Source organism: Erinaceus europaeus, chromosome 11, assembly GCF_950295315.1.
Source record: "Erinaceus europaeus chromosome 11, mEriEur2.1, whole genome shotgun sequence".
Classification (NCBI taxonomy): domain Eukaryota; kingdom Metazoa; phylum Chordata; class Mammalia; order Eulipotyphla; family Erinaceidae; genus Erinaceus; species Erinaceus europaeus.
The window spans coordinates 55,433,012-55,449,727 of NC_080172.1; the positions used below are offsets into that span (position 1 = coordinate 55,433,012).

At 44.3% G+C, this 16,716-nt stretch overlaps 1 protein-coding gene and 1 long non-coding RNA gene across 8 annotated transcripts in view; one reads left to right on the top strand and one right to left on the bottom strand.

The window, feature by feature from the left end:
- The window catches only part of OTUD7B (OTU deubiquitinase 7B), a 46,752-nt gene extending 31,708 nt beyond the window's left edge, over positions 1–15,044 (top strand). For 6 of the 7 annotated variants that reach the window (XM_060201766.1, XM_060201767.1, XM_060201768.1 and 3 more), the window contains 6 exons: positions 405–517; positions 4,080–4,207; positions 4,830–4,979; positions 6,109–6,223; positions 8,956–9,040; positions 10,722–15,044. In XM_060201766.1, the coding sequence (XP_060057749.1) occupies positions 405–517; positions 4,080–4,207; positions 4,830–4,979; positions 6,109–6,223; positions 8,956–9,040; positions 10,722–11,930 (1,800 nt within the window). In that variant the 3' untranslated portion in view covers positions 11,931–15,044. The remainder of the gene's footprint in view (positions 1–404; positions 518–4,079; positions 4,208–4,829; positions 4,980–6,108; positions 6,224–8,955; positions 9,041–10,721) is intronic. The other variant, XM_060201769.1, reaches the window with a different exon arrangement.
- The window catches only part of LOC132541371 (uncharacterized), a 38,095-nt gene that overhangs the window by 9,177 nt on the left and 12,202 nt on the right, over positions 1–16,716 (bottom strand). The window lies entirely within an intron of this gene.

Consider the following 16,716-nt stretch of genomic DNA (forward strand, 5'->3'; position numbering starts at 1 on the left):
GTTCTAGCAAATAAAATAAAGTTTTAAAAACATTAAAATATAAACACCACATGAAAGTAAAGCATGGTAAAAATTGAGTACTTCACATTATTTTAGTTAAATCATTGTTGTCCTTTGCCAGAATCTATTGGGTAAAGTGTCTGTTGAGGATGAGGTGAGTAGGCTTGGGTACAGAAACAGAAGACAAATTAAAGTAGTTGGAAAAGAATGTAGATACAGGAGTATGAGAGAAAGATCAAAACCACTTATCTTGTTGAGTCTTGAGTATAGAAGGGGGAGGAGATCTGACTTTGCAATACAAATTGTAAGCTGTGAGAGTAGAGCAATTGATGAGTTGGGATGGCCATTCCCTCTTGAACCAGGACTCTTAAGTTCTTGCTCTTCACGTATTGTCTTTGACACAGTCGGGGCTGGTCTACACAGAGGATGAGTGGCAGAAGGAATGGAATGAGCTGATCAAGCTTGCCTCAAGTGAACCACGCATGCACCTCGGTACCAATGGAGTCAACTGTGGTGGGTAAGTGTGGCTAAATAGGGAAACAGGAAGTACTCTCAATTGAGTCCTCAGTGTCTGGAAAGCTTTGTGTTAAGGGAGTATTAAAAGGAAAGAGGGGAGCAGGAGCTGGGCAGTGGCACACCTGGTTAAGTGTACATAGAACTATGCAGAAGGACCTGTACAAGAACCTGGGTTCCAGCCCCTGTTCCCCACCTGCAGTGGGGGCAATTAGTAAGCTGTGAAGCAGATCTGCAAGTCTCTATCTTTCCCTCTCTACCTACTCCTCCCATCTCAATTTCTTTCTGTCCTACTGAATAAAATAGAAGGGGAAGGGGAAAAAGGAAAAAATGGCTGCTAGGATCAGTGGATTTGTGTAGGCACTGAGCCCCAGCAGTTAACACTGAAAGGAAAAAAGGAAAGAGGGAAGTAATGGCAAGAAAGAATTGTAAAGCACCAGCAGCCACAAGGAGTTCAGGAATATAGAGTCCAGCATGATGGAAGGAACTGGGCAGTCTGTGTGTGTGTGTGTGTGTGTGTGTGTGTGTGTGTGTGTGTGTGTGTGTGTGTGTGTGTGTGTGTGTGTGTGGTAAACTTAACTCTTGTCCCATGCCAAGGAATTAAAGTGTCTTATCCTCTCTAGACTTTAGGGAACTATAGGAAAAATGACCCAGTCTCCTCAATAAATAAATTTCAAGGAAAGTAAAGGAGAGAAGAAACCTAGAATTCTAAGGCATTTCAGAGACACAGCCAGTCGGAATGTCTGGACATTATAAAATAGCTGGGGATGTGTGGACAATTTATATATGTTCAGTTACTGTTGAATTATTTTTCAAGTGTGACATCACTAGTGTTATGGTTTTCTTTTTTTTAAAAATTTCTTTATTGGGAAATTAATGTTTTACATTCAACAGTAAACACAAAAGTTTGTACATGCATACCATTTCTAAGTTTTCCATATAACAATATGTGGTTTTCTTTTAAAAGGAGTTCTTTTTTATTAGTGATTTGACATTGTTTCACAAAAGCATAAAATTTCAGAGGTAGTTTCACATCCATCCATACATAATTTTTGTAAGTTACCACATCCTAAAAAATTGTTTAGAGTTGAAAACTGAAATATTTGTGGGTGAAATGATACGATGTCTAGGATTTATTTCAAAATAATTGGTTGGTATTGTTACAGCTCCAATTGGGCCATGAATGAGACTGAGAACCACGTGGAGGGCAAGGAATATGTTTTATTATACCTAAGGGTTCAATAGTTTCTACCCACTAGGTAGGCTCAGTCTATTTATTGGCTTTGCAGAATGGGCCTGGCATTCAGGCTTGGTAGTGTGAGTGCAAAAGCAGTGGGGACTTTAAACTTGACTGTTGGGAATAATAGTCAAGAGCATGGGAACATGGAAGTGGAAGTGGAAGCCAGCCATTAATGGGGCAGTTCCCTCGGGAGTGGAGACCCACCACAAACCACAGCAGTTTCCCCTCCCTCTTTCATTCCCTGTCTGATGGTTTTCCCATTTCAGTATGGAGTGGGGCTGATAGGAACACAGATCAAAGTCTTGGACAGGCAAGCTAGCTCACAACCCAGGTTCATACTCAGCCCTCACTGCACTGTGGGAAGCTTGAGTGCTGAGGTGTCTTTATTTGCCTATCTCTCTGTCTCTATCTGAAAAAATTGGCCTACTAAAACATTGAAGCCCTAGTGATGACCAAAAAAAAATAAAAATAAAAATAAAGGTCTCAGTGAAATAAAATTGACCATGAAGGGGCCAGGAGGTGGCGCATCTGGTAGAGTGAGAATGTTGCCATGTGTAAGGATCCCAGTTCAAGCCCCCATTCTTCAACTGCAGCAGAAAATCTTCATGAGCAGTGAAGCAGGACTTCATGTCTCTGTCATAAATAAGTAAATACTTTTTGTAAAAAAAGATTGACCTCACATTCGTAATTATTGAAGCATGTGATAGACACATGAGGCCTTAGGGTGAAAATCTTTACAGCTTGGAATATGTTTAGATCTTTTTTTTCTGAAATTTTCTATGAGAAAGGTTAAAAACTATGGCCCATCCAAACTTTAATGTAATAATCTAGGAAGATGGTTTAAAATTTATATTTCTAGATCCTCACCTAAGGAAATCCAGTGGAGTTGGTTAGAGGTCAGGCTTAGACATCTGCACCCCATGTCAAATCACTTTGTTTTAGAGGGTGGGAAGCCAGTGATCTTGGAATCTGAGTTTGACTCAGGGTAAATCTGTGCTCTTGAACCCACTGGTGCATAGGATGGATGACAAAGTGTAGGGTCATGAGATAGGGAAACAGGCAGTAATCCAGGGAAGAGAGGCAAGAGTAGGAGATCACAAATAGACCAAAAGAGACAGAGATGGGACACTCAGAAGAGTTGTAGAAGAGGACACTTTGGGCCAAGCCAGGGAACTAACTGAAGAGATAAAGAATAGTAAATATTTGGGGCCGGATGGTGGCACACCTTTTTGAGTGCATATATTACAATACACAAGGACCTGGGTTCGAACCCCTGGTCCCCACCTGCAGGGGAAAAGCTTTATGAGTGGTGAAGCAGGGCTGCAGGTGTCTCTCTCTGTTTCTCTCCCTCTCTTTCACCCCCCTCCCTCTTGATTTCTGGCTGTCTCTATCCAATAAAAGATAATAAATTTAAAAATAATTTAAAAACTTTAAAAAAAAAGAATAGTAAATATTTTACACATTTTTTATTTGGCTACTGAGTGATTTCAAGGCTATTCTTCAAATATAAGGGAACATGGAGAGAGGGATATATATATATATATATATATATATATTTAAGATTTTTATTTATTATGAGAGAGATTTATTTATTATGAGAAAGATAGGAGGAGAGATAGAGAAAGAACAAACCATCACTCTGGTACATGTGCTGCTGAGGATTGAACTTGGGACCTCATGCTTGAGGGTCCAGTGCTTTATCCAGTATGCCACCTCCCAGACCACATATTTTCTTTCTTTGTAGAACAGAATGAGGGCGGTTGTGGTGGCTAAAGTAAACAGGATGGGGCTACATAGCTTTTGTATTGAACTACCAGTTAAAGAGAATTAGATGGTGTATTGCACCAACATGAAAGACTCTGGGGTGGGTGGGTGGGGGAGTATAGGTCCAAAAAGTATGACAGAGGACCTAGTGGGGGTTGTATTGTTACATGGAAAACTGAGAAATGTTGTGTACAAACTGTTGTATTTACTGTCAAATGTAAAACATTAATCCCCCAATAAAGAAATTTTAAAAAAGAGAGAGAATTAGAGGACATTATGAACAAGATAGGTATTAAGAAAGGCTTGCCTCCAGATTCTAACACTACATTAACCCTCAAGCTTTCAAATCTCCTTTATTGGACTTCCAACAAATATCAAATGGAAGTAGAAGCAGCTGTAGAGCCAAGATAATCAGCTGTGTCTTCAGACTGAAAAACCAGTGAAGGAAGTTTTTCTTTTTCCCCTTTGTAGAATTGGCCTTCAGTGGTCTTTGCTTTATTTTTTTTTTCCCCCTCTTCCTTCCACTGCATCCTCTATTCCTTTTCCCTTCCTGCAACTTTAGAGTGGAGAGCTCCGAGGAGCCTGTATATGAGAGCCTAGAAGAATTCCACGTCTTTGTCCTTGCCCATGTGCTGAGGAGACCCATCGTTGTCGTGGCAGATACCATGCTGAGGGACTCTGGAGGGGAAGGTGAGTCAGGCCTCACGGCACCTGAGTACCCTCTGCATGCGGAGTCTTGTGCTAGGCTCTGGCAGGAAAGCAAGAATTGGGGGTATACGGATTGGGGCAGTAGAGGTAGGGCTAGGGGAGCGGATAAACAAAGTGTTACTTAGGCAAATGCAGAATTCTCAGACACAGAAGGAAACGTTTAAGATTAATTGAGATTTAAGAAAGAATTATTTTTGGTGCTAGGGAAATAGTATTCTACTGGTCATGCAAACGACTGACTGTCAAGCCTGAAGCTCTGAGGTCACATTTAATCTCCAGCACCATTATAAACCAGAGCTGAGCAGTGCTCTGGTAGAGAGAGAGAGGAAGAGATAGAGAGAGAGAAGGAGGGCAGCAGGAAGGAAAGTTTTTTTTGGGGGGGGATTTATTTCATATGAGAGAAAGAGGGAAGCCAGAGTACCACTCTGATACAGGGCTTGAGGCAAGCAAACTCTACCAATTAAGTTGTTTCTCTGGCTGCTTAGAAAACACTTGTTAAACAGAAGTTGGAGTAAAAAGGGGGACTCAAGTTGACATAGTAGGGTAAAGGGGGCTGTTAAGGGAGGATCATTGCCTTAACAACAGTCTTCATGGTTTCCTGCAGCATTTGCCCCCATCCCATTTGGGGGGATCTATCTGCCTTTGGAGGTCCCAACCAGCCAGTGTCACCGCTCCCCTCTGGTGCTCGCCTACGATCAAGCCCACTTTTCGGCACTTGTGTCCATGGAGCAGAAGGAGAATGGCAAGGAACAAGGTACTGAGTGCAGTGTCTCTGTCTCTGCTGTTTTGGTCTCCTTTAGCTTCACCTGGACAAAGTGAAATGAGCGGAAACGTAATAGGAAACAGCTAAGTGGAGACAGTACATGTATAGGTTTTTTGTTTTTTTCTTTTTGCCTCCAGAGTTATCACTGGGGCTTGGTGCCAGCACTGCAAATCCACTGTGGAGGCTATTTTTCCCATTCTGTTGCCCTTGTTGTGGTTGTTGTTATTATTGTTGTCATAGCTGTTGTTGGATAGGACAGAGAGAAATGGAGACAGGAGGGGAAGACAGAGAGGGGGAGAAAAAGATAGAAACCTGCAGACCTGCTTCACTGCCTGTGAAGAGACCTCTCTGCAGGTGGAGAGCCGGGGTTCAAACGGGGATCCTTATGCTGGTCCTTGCGCTTTGCACCATGTGCACTTAACCTGCTGCGCTACCGCCCAGCCCCCTGTTTTGTTTTGTTTTGTTTTTTAACAAAGCTATCAGATAAAACAAGGTTCCTGTGTTTTTGTTTTAGTTTGGCTTGTTTCAGAATTTTTTGTGCTCTACCACTCTAATACCTTTTTCAAGTAGAGAGAGAGAGAGAGACAAGGAGAGGATAGCACAGCATTGAAGTTTTCCTCAGGGCATTGGGGTCAGGCACAAACATGGGTCAAGCACATGGCAGAGCAGGCATCCTACCAGGTGAACTATCTCACCAGCCTCAGCTAAAGTGTTAGAACACACGCACACGCACACGCACACGCACACACACACACACACACACACACACACACGAATAAAAGGGTATAGGGAAAGTACAATAGCCTGTATTCCCTGCTCCTTTTTTGGAATAAAAGACATAGGTATTAAGGTCATAGGACCTCCCAAGTGATACTTTGTTGTATTTGTCTTAGTAATGATAAAATATTGGATCTGTATTAACTGAGTGGTGGAGAGGCCTAGAAAACTATAAAGGAAAGCTATCCTACTGATTGTTAATGCCAGGGTAACTGACATGTAAAAGTTGAGAAGCAACTGCATTTAGAGACATGTGGTATGAATGAGTTGTTCAATTTCTGTGATCAGTTGCCTTCCTTTCTCCTCATGGAGATTCTTGATGGCCTGTGTTTTGTCTCTTCAGCTGTGATCCCACTAATAGACTCAGAACATAAGCTGCTGCCTTTGCACTTTGCTGTGGATCCTGGAAAGAGCTGGGAGTGGGGCAAAGATGATAATGACAATGTCCGACTGGCCAGGTGAGGTAGACCTAGACCCTTCATCTGCTTTTCATTTTTAAGATCTTTAAGGTTTTCTTTCTTGACTTTTATGAGAGAGACAGAGACAGAGAGGTCAGAATACTACTCAGCCCCAGCATACAGTGGTGCCAAGTATTTAACTGGATGCTTCTGGGGCCTCAGGCATGAAAGTCTGGTGTGCTGTCTCTACATTATCTCCGTGTCTCTGCATTATCTGCTCTGTAGCTTTGTAGCTGTTCCACATACAGTGTCTACTGGGGTAGGGGAGGGGGGCAGAGCTAGGAGATAGTCCTCAGCTCTGAGATAAGACATTCACATCCCACCTCCAGTGTATTTGGGAAGATGGAAAAGTGTCAGGTGGGGTGGGCGCCAAGACTTTTGCTTTCTACAGTTGGTTTTTCTCTCAGTGAAAGAGATGGGAGGGCCAGGTGATGGTGCACCTGGTAGAGTGTACATGTTATCATATACAAGGACCCAGGTTCAAGACCCCAGGCCCCTTCTGCAGGAGGGAAGCTTTACAAGGGGTGAAGCAGTGCTGCAGATGTCTCTTTCTCCCTCTGTCCCTCTTTCTCTTTCCCCTCCCCCTTTCCCATTCCCTCTCAGTTTCTTTCTGTCTCTATCTAATGAAATAAAAATAAATAAATATTAAAAGAAAGAGAGAGATAGGAATTCTGGGATCTTAGCATATTCTTTTCTTTTTTTCCACCAGGATTATCACTAGGGCTCCATGCCTGCATGATGAATTCATTATTCTTGGCAGCCACCTTTCCATATCTGTGTGTGTGTGTGTGTCTCCCCTCTGAAATTGAGAGGGAATCGGAGGAGATAGAGAGAGTGAGAGAAAAAGAAACACCTGCAGCTCTGTGTCTCTACTCATAGGGCTTCCCTGTAGGTGGGGCCCTTGTGCATCGTGACAGTGTGTGATTTATAGAGTGTACCACCACCTGGCCTCTCAGCTTACTGTTTTCTTACAGTAATAACAGTGTTCTTAGACTGCTAGATCCCAGAATCCCCAAAACAGTGATCAGAAAACAAAGATAATAGTGTAGTAGTCCAGGAGGTAGCCCAGAAGCATCAGGTTCTGACTTTGCTCCCTGGCATCACATGTACCAGAGTGATGCTCTGATTCTTTCTCTCTCTCTCTCTCCTCCTCCTCCTCTACTCCTCTTTCTCATAAAGAGATAACTAAAATTTTGAAAATGAATTTTTAATTTTCAAAAGAAAAAGATAAACCATATGTCTCCAATTTTTGTTTTCCTTTTAATATTTATTTGATAGGACAGAGAGAAATTGTGAGGGGGAAGATAAGGAGAGATAGAGACTTGTATAGCACTGTTTTACCACTTATGAAGCTTCCCTACAGGTAGGGCCTAGAGGCTTGGTCCTGGGTCCTTGGTAAAATGTGCATTCAACCAAGTGTGCCACCACCACATAGCCCCAGATAAAAGAGGTTTTAAGGGAGTCGGGCGGTGGCACAGCGGAATAAGCGCACGTGGCACAAAGTACAAGGACCGGTGTAAGGATCCCGGTTCGAGCCCCCAGCTCCCCACCTATATGGAAGTTGCTTCACAATCGGTGAAGTAGGTCTGCAGGTGTCTGTCTTTCTCTCCCCCTCTCTGTCTTCCCCTCCTCTCTCCATTTCTCTCTGTCCTATCCAACAACGACATCAATAACCACAACATTAAACAAGGGCAACATAAGGGAAAACAGATAAGTAAATATTTTTTAAAAATTAAAAAAGAGGTTTTAAATAGTTGGTCAAAATAGTTTACTCTGGTACAAACTATTGTATTTACTGTCGAATATAAAACATTAATTCCCCAATAAAGAAATTAAAAAAAAATAGTTTACACTGAGTTTCTGTCTTCCTGGAATTTAAACAGACAGCAAGAAAAATCCATTTTCTCTCATCCCCTGCCTTCTGAAGCTGGTTTAACCTTCTTGCCTCCTCCACACCTTCCTGTGAAGTATATGAATGCAAAAGCTCCTCCCTTCCTTTTTTTTTTTTTTCCCAGTTTCTTTCTGGGATCCTACCGAGAGGTTTTGACTTGGAAAGGAAGAAAGGAAGGAAGGAAGGAAGGGAGGAAGGAAGGAAGGAAGGAAGGAAATAAAGAAAGAAAAGAAAGAAGGAAAGAAAAGAAAAGAAAGAAAGGCCCAGGGGGCCAGCCGGTGGTACACCTGGTTAGGTGTTCACATGACAGTACGCAAGGACTTGGGTTCAAGGCCCTGGTCCCCACCTGCAGGGGGAAAGTTTCATAAGTGGTGAAGCAGGTCTGCCAGGCATCTCTCTGTCTCTCTCCCTCTCTATTTCCTGCTCCCATCTCAATTTCTGTTTCTATCCAATAATTAATAAAGAAAAATTTTTAAAAATAAGTAAAAAAGAAAGACCCAGAATTTATGGCTTTTAAAATAAATTCCCAATTATCAAAAGTTCCTTCTAAATAATATTTAAAGCAACAATAATATTGGGTACTGCTTAGTATTTCCTGTTTTCCAAACACTGTGCTGGTCTCTTCTGAAATTCAAAGTTAATCTTTACAATATCCTTAACAGGACAAATGTTGGAGGGGCCATGTGACTTACTGCCATAAAATTAAGTGACCTACGGAGCTATAATTTAAGTCCAGACCAGATAGCCCTCCCCTCTCCCCACTGTCTCCCACCTGGATCCCACTGCTTTGCTCTTTGAAGATCACAGGACCTTTTTGATTTTATTTTTCTCCCTTTCACAGTGTTATTCTGTCCCTGGAGGTCAAATTGCACCTGCTGCATAGCTACATGAACGTGAAGTGGATTCCGGTGTCCTCTGATGCACAGGTAATCTCCCCCTCACTTTGTGCACTCTTATCTCTAGTGACAGGGAGACCAAGACACGTGCTGGGAGTCTCTGAATCCTTTTGGAGTAGTGGCTTATGATGGAAGTCTAGAAATAAACTGGAGAATATCAGATAAGTTTCCCAAAGATACTCTCTCCTGCCTTTCTTCCTGTTGGTGCCCTCCATTTCCCACATTTCCTTTCCTATCAAGTTCCTGCCTCTCCAGCCCCAACCCCTTCCAGTGCCAAATCCTTATGCATATGAGATAACACTACTCAGGAGCCTTCTGGGGCCAATGTTATCATTTTGATTTGAGAAAGATAGGAAAGAGGGAGAGACATAGAGCCAGAGACACCACAGCACTGCTTCATTTTCCAGGGATCTTACCAGTGCCAGCCATTGTGCTCCCTTAAACTCAGAGCCTTCTAAGATATGTGTGTACGTGATAAGGCACAGACCCTTAAGGGGAACTATTTCTGCTTCCTGATAATAAAACATACTCTTCAAGAAAAGTTTTCTGAACTTTTTTTTTTTTTAAATGTGTATTAGTCAGGGAATGAGCTCAGCCTCACACACGATACTGCTGAGCAACCTCTCTAGGCTGAGTTTCTATTTATTTGGGTGGTGCAGGGGGAGAAGACGATAGGGACCTTAGCACCACTGCGCCATTCAAGGAGCCCTTTTAACCCCCAAGTTCTGTCCATGGTGCTCTCATGTGGTGCCAGGACCTTGTGCATGGTAAGGCACACTTTCCACCTGGTTCACTATTTCCTGGATCCCCCCCCCCCCTTTTTTTTTTGGAAACTTGAGATCACTTCTTTTTCCATAGCCTTCTGTAGATAGCCCTCTGTCTTTGGCACCCTAAAGACAGACTAGCTTATAGTAGTACTGATCCAGGGTGCTCTAAGGCCATCATTCTAATACACGGAGAGGGCACACAGGAATAGGATAAATGGCTAAATGTGTAAAAGTTGGCAGGGGTCATGGGTAGTTCCACTTGATTGTTTGAGGCTAGTCAAAACTTTGAGATTAATTTGGGGTAGACTTTGGCATAGGAAATGTTAGAATAGGCAGGACTGGATAACATAATGGTTATGCAAGAGATGCTCTCATGCCTGAGGCTTCAAGGTCCCAGGTTCAATCCCTCACACTACCATAAACCAGAGCTGAGCAGTGCTCTTGTTAAATAAAATATTTTTAAAAAATTAAATGTTACAATAAAGGACATTCTGGTGTCTGTAGAATGAATATTTCCTCTCCTCACCCAGAGGCCATATATTTGCTTAATTGCTTGTTACTCAGAAGAGCAATCAGGCTTCAACTAATGTGTCCTCATTAGTGTCAAATTGCAGGAGTGAGAGGAAAGTTAAAACACTAGCTCCATCTTCCCCCATGCCATGGGCAGAAGAAAGCTGACTGGAGCAGAGGACGGCTGACTGGAGCTGGAACAGACACTTCCCTTCTGAGCAGCCCTTATCACAACAGCAGAGAGCTCTTCACAGCTCTGATTGAGTGATTGAGTCACTCCAAGGAGTTCTTGGGTGTGTCACCACTCTTCATCCACAGACTCATTGCTACAGCAGGGGCTTCAGGGAGCCCCAGTGAGCCAGATGGGTGGGCTGGAGGCTTCCGTAAACCTAGCCAGGTGGGATCACTGTGAACTTTGCCCTTTTATCTTCTAGGCTCCCCTGGCCCAGCCTGAGTCCCCCACAGCGTCTGCTGGAGATGAGCCCCGGTCTACTCCCGAGTCTGGGGAGTCAGACAAGGAGTCTGTTGGCAGCAGTTCCACCAGCAATGAGGGCAGCAAACGGAAAGACAAGTCAAAGCGAGACCGGGAGAAGGACAAGAAGAGAGCAGATTCTGTGGCTAACAAATTGGGCAGCTTCGGCAAAACCTTGGGCAGCAAACTCAAGAAGAACATGGGTGGCTTGATGCACAGCAAGGGTTCTAAGCCTGGAGGAATGGGCCTGGGGGCAGGGGCAAGCAGTGGCAATGAGACTCTGGAGAAGAAGAAGAAGAACTCCCTCAAGAGCTGGAAGGGTGGCAAGGAGGAGGCAGCTGGGGATGGGCCCACATCAGAGAAGCCCACAGCTGAGTCTGTTGGCAATGGAGGGAGCAAGTATAGCCAGGAGGTGATGCAGAGCCTGAGCATCATGAGGATTGCCATGCAAGGGGAGGGGAAGTTTATTTTTGTTGGAACCTTGAAGATGGGTCACCGGCACCAATATCAGGAGGAGATGATCCAGCGCTACCTTGTTGATGCTGAGGAAAGATTCCTGGCAGAGCAAAAACAGAAGGAGGCAGAGAGGAAGATCCTGAATGGAGGGGTAGGGAGTGGGCCTCCTCCAGCCAAAAAGCCAGAGCCTGATGGTGGGGCTGAGCTGCTAGCTGCTCCCCAAGCTGAGTCCAAGGCAGTGGCCTTCTCTGCTGGCTACCCTGGGGGCTTCACTATCCCCCGACCTTCAGGGGGTGGAGTCCACTGCCAGGAACCCCGAAGGCAGTTGGCAGGGGGTCCCTGTATGGGAGGTCTACCACCATATGCTACCTTCCCCAGACAGTGTCCTTCTGGGCGAGTCTACTCCCATCAGGACAACAGCCCTGCCCTGGAGTCAGGCAGTCACCCCAAGGATGGCATTCATAGAGGTCCATTGCTACCACCCCCCTTCCGTGTGGCAGATTCCTATAGCAACAGCTACAGAGAGCCCCCTGAACCAGATGGATGGGCTGGAGGGCCTCGGGGGCTGCCCCCCACCCAGACCAAATGCAAACAACCGAACTGCAGCTTCTATGGACATCCTGAGACAAACAACTTCTGCTCCTACTGTTACCGGGAGGAACTGAGGCGGCTGGAGCGGGATCCTGGTGGGGAGCTACTAGTGCACAGGTTCTGAGCTGGGGCACCTAAGAGGGCAAGGGGCTAAACAAAGAAAGTTAAGCTCAACTGATTGGCTCTTCAAGACCCAGCCCCATGCAGATGGGGCAAATGCAGTGAGTTTGTGAGAGCCTGGCGAGGAAATTTTCTAAGTGTGCGCGCTGGAGAGCTGCCAGGCTGACTGGAGCAGGTCAGGGCTGAATCAGTCCTTTGCAGATCTGACTTGATTGGAATGAGGAGGTGTGAGGGAGAAAAGTGGCAATCCTGTCCTCATGACCCATGGGGCCCACCCTGGGGTCTGAGGAAGGTTGTAGGGCAAAGTTTGGTGGGGTGGGGAGGTGGGCAGAAATCTGGGAGAACAGGCAAAGGAGGTTCTTAGTCAATAAATGAAAGACCAAAGCTCCTTTAGGATGGGGGGTGGGTGGGGGGGGAGGCACAGAGTGGTGGAGTTGAGAGTGTGCTGGGAAACTGAGAAATTGAACAGATTTACTGTTGATGTGAATTAATTAGAAATTAGGATTGGACAAACTCTTCCTCCTGAAGCCTCTGGACAAGCAGACTACTTGGTGCTTAGTAGGAGGGGCCTGATTTAGAAGGGTGGAACTTAAGGGGAATCCTTTCCCTCTTGAATTTTACTTCCTTCCAAGCAGCCATCTGGCATTTGCTTTGGCTTGAAAGGAGGTTGTTGATTGCTCCCTCTCTTTTCTTCATCTTTCCTGAGGACCGACCTCACCTAAATCAAGAGAGTCATGATTTTTTTTTTAACAAAGACTTTAATTTTATTTTTTTTTAAAAGTCTCCCTCTGGGAAGGAGAAGAGAACGAAGAGAAAAGCAGCATGTTGACCTTTGTCCAGATGGACTGGTGCAGAGGTGGTCTTTACTTTTAACTACTTAGCAATAACCACACCTTGGGAACTGAGCTCATCTTGAAAGGGCTGGGAGGAGGGCAGACCATTCATTGGCTAGACTGTTCTCAAAACCAAAAACCCAACTAGAGCACCACCTTCCTCTGCTGCTGCAACTTAGTTTCTGACTTTTTTTTTTTTTTTTAGGAAAAACACAAAAGACCCCAGCAAGCAAAAACATTTTTTGTTAAGCCACAGCTGTCCTTAATCTGTGGTTAGTTTATTAAAATAATAACAAATAATAAAACTTTGTAAGAAGAGATATTTTTGATAATAGGACTGATGTTGAAACATGGGCTAGGGACTAGGGGACAATTTTTAAAAAAGAGAAATCTATTTTAGTGAACTATAACCACAGATCACAGATGACTCCCAACAAGTTGGTCTGCCTTTGGCTCACCCCTTACCCCTGACTAGACTCTTCTCCAGGGGTGGGGGTGGGCCTGTGGACACAGCAGGGGGAGCTCCTTTGCATTTTGCACAAAGCACAAGTCTGGACAGCCTCTGCTCTGTCCAACACCTTTTCTAAAAGCTTTAAACCAGATGACCTATTCTGGACCAATTTTCCTTTATTTTTTTATTTTTCTCCAGGGGAAAAAAACTATGCAATTGTATACACTCCTAGGTTCGTGTGAAGAAGGGGAAGGGAAATAAGTATACTTAAGTGTCTGGAGTGTTAACTGGGGCTATTTTTCTGTGTTTGGAGCTATATACTCATCTTCCACCCCACTGTATGTAATCCCCACATTTGATGGGAGGCAGACATAGGCCAGCTGGGTGGATGTGTGTTTGCTTCTGTTGCTTCTGCCCAATCAGGAAAGTTGTCATCCTATTTCCCCTTGGGAGCCAAGCCAACCAAGACTGTCCTTTTCATTGGAACAGCTCAGTTCAGAAAGATTCTCCTCAACAAACAGGAAAGTCACTTGCTTTCCACATCTGATTTAATAATTTGATTTAATAATTTCCTATGACTATTAACTCTTCGGCTGTTGTTTGAAAAGGGACATATTCAGGAAGCAGGAAAGTCATAGGAAGAGCTGTCTAGTTTCTGGGCATAGCTGGCACTAGGCTGAGACAAGCACTCCCCCATGGGTATAGATTTAAGAGGGTACTAAAACTTGATAATCAAGATCAATGCTGTTCTAATGCAGTATTAAAAAAAAAAAAAAAAACCCTTGATGCACAAGATTATTTTTAACCAGATCACTGCTCATCTCTAGCTTATGGTGGTGCTGAGTTGAACCTGGGACTTCTGGTGCTTTAGACATGACAGTTTGTTGTGTGTAACACTGTGATACATTTTAGTTATCTCTGGAGCTTCACTACTCCAGGCTGACTTTTTCAAATAGAGACAGAGACAGAAGGGCAAAGACATTACAGCATCAAAGCATTCTCCATTGTGACAAGGGCTGGGCTCCAATCTGAGCCACACATGGCAAAGCAGATGCGCTATCTTGATGAGCCATTTTACCAGCCCCAAAATATCAAAATCTTCAAGAGAGGATCCAGCAGGACTGGAGTTAGGGTGGGGGGAGGCTGAATTAAGTGAACAAATACTAAGTTGAATTCTGTATTTAGCATGTTGCTATTATGTTCATCGTGAATTGTTTAAAGGAATGATTTATTAATGAGAAAACTAGAGCATCACTCTGGCAGCTTTGATGTTGAGGATCCAGCTCAGAAGCCCATGCTTTCAAGTCCAACACTATCCACCTTGCCACCTCCCCAGGCTGCTATTAGGAATTTTTTGCCTTAGCTTGGATCTTCAAAAAACGTGTTTCAATAGTATCTTGCCTACTGAGTTTATTGGCACCCCCAACATTTTTTGCCCAAATTGAGTGCCTTGCTCACTTCACTGTTTCTGGGTTAGAACCTCCACCTCCAAACCAACACCCAAACAGCAGGTGGCTCAGATACACACCTTGCATTTGCACACCTCACCTTTTAGCATCTGTATCTTAGGGTTCTGGCCTGGACCAATAGGAACAGAAACAGACCAGGGTTTTTCCCAGAGAATAAAACCAGGAAAGTTTTGATTCTTCACTGGACTGCTGTGTTTAGATTTGATCTGTTACTAGATTCTAGTTGATACTTTTGCTTTTAAAAACAGGACGAATGAACAAAAACAAATCTTGTGTCGTTTGTTTTGCTTTGATTTTTATAAATTAATCCTAATGTTGGTTGACCTCTTCAAATAAAAGTTTTTAGGGGGTAACCTAAGGCTGAATATAGTGAAATTGCGGCTTTATTTAGCCTGCTTTGTTTTTAAAAAATAGTAAGTTGGAAAGTTAATCATCAAGATATTGGAAAGCATCTTTCTAAGGATGAGAGGATGGGTATTTTCCTAGAGGGTTGGGTGGGATGAGGGGGGTAGGAATAACCCTGGGGGATGAAAACAGACTCCTGTTGGTTTGTGATATTTTGGGAAGGTGAGGGGGTGGAAGAGGCAAGCCCATGCAATTACTGTGGGGGGTGGGGAGGAGCAAGGATGAACAAAATGAGTGCAAATTCCTTAGTTAAGCAAGGGTATGCTGGGTGAAGGGGGGGAGAACAAGCCTCTTTATGGATAGGAAATGTTAGCTCCGCCTTAAATAAGTGCACTTAGTTCCTTTAATCCAGGGCATTGGGGCACCTGCTGGGGGCTTTTACTAGAGGGGGAACTATTCAGGGTACTTATTTTCCCCCTCTTTTGAGGCTACTACCCCTCCACCTGCATTTGCCATCCTAGCCCTGAAAGAACAGGTGCTCTAGGACTTCAAATTCCTTCATGTATTCGGGTTTTAAGTACAAAATTTAATCAGACCCCCCCCACCCCATCCCCAGTACTTGCTTCTACCAAGAAAGTTAACACACAAACACACCCATCCTGGGTTTCACTGCTCCGGAGCCAGAAAGCAGCCCAGGAGATGACACAGTTAATAATGTGTTGGACTCTTAAGCATGGGGTCCTGAGTTCAGTCCCAGGGATCAAGTGTCAGAGTAATGTCCTGGCATATGTTCTCTTTCATAAAAAAAATAAATCTTTTTAACAAAAATCCAAGACTTCCTCCGATGTGGTGGGGGGGGGGTGGGGAAGCTGGGCTCAAACTTGGCTCTCCTGCCTAGCAAAGCAGAGCTACTTGCCAGGTGAGTTATCTCACCACCTAAGATTAATTTTATGGAATGGGGGGGGGGGTGGCTTTCAACTTGTTGCTTACAGGGCCCAAAGGGAAGTGCCCTCCCTTTCCTGTTGGCTCCAGCTAAGCAAAAGAAAAATCATGCAAATAAAACAAAAATTAGCAGTGACTTCACATTGCATGTTTGGGAGGTGACACTAGACTGGCAGTTGTGGGGCTTGTTCTTTATGAGTTCTAGAAATCTAGTTTTTGCCTTTTTTTTTTTTTTTAGTCCTTTCTAACCAGGTCACTTGATCAAAGTTCCAGGCATACTTTTCTTTCCCAGTAAAGTAGCTACAGAGATGATTGGATTACTCAAGACACCTCTGGACCATGTGTCCTGTTTCTCCATGAAGTTGGTGCCTCCGACACACAGCAATGTGTCTGAAGACAGAATTAGAAGTCCTTTCCAGTTCTGGAATCACTTGCACCCACATTTTTCTTTCTCTGTTCCTCCAGGCTTTTCCACTGCAGCTGCAGTGAGTCATGTAGGCAGCTCTTGAATCAGTCAGCACATCCCAGGGTGCATTGCCCCCTACACTTGAGTTGATTAACAGAAGGCTTGTCACTTAACAACCCCGGACTTTTTCCATGCCCCCGCCCTCCGCTGGACACGTGGGTAGGGGGCTGTGGAAAGGAGAGCGGAAACTGGCTGCCAGCCAGCCCAGAAGAGTGGGGGTGGGGAGTCCATGGCCGGTGCTTATAACTGGATCCATGACTCAGGCTGTGAGTCACTCAGTTCCG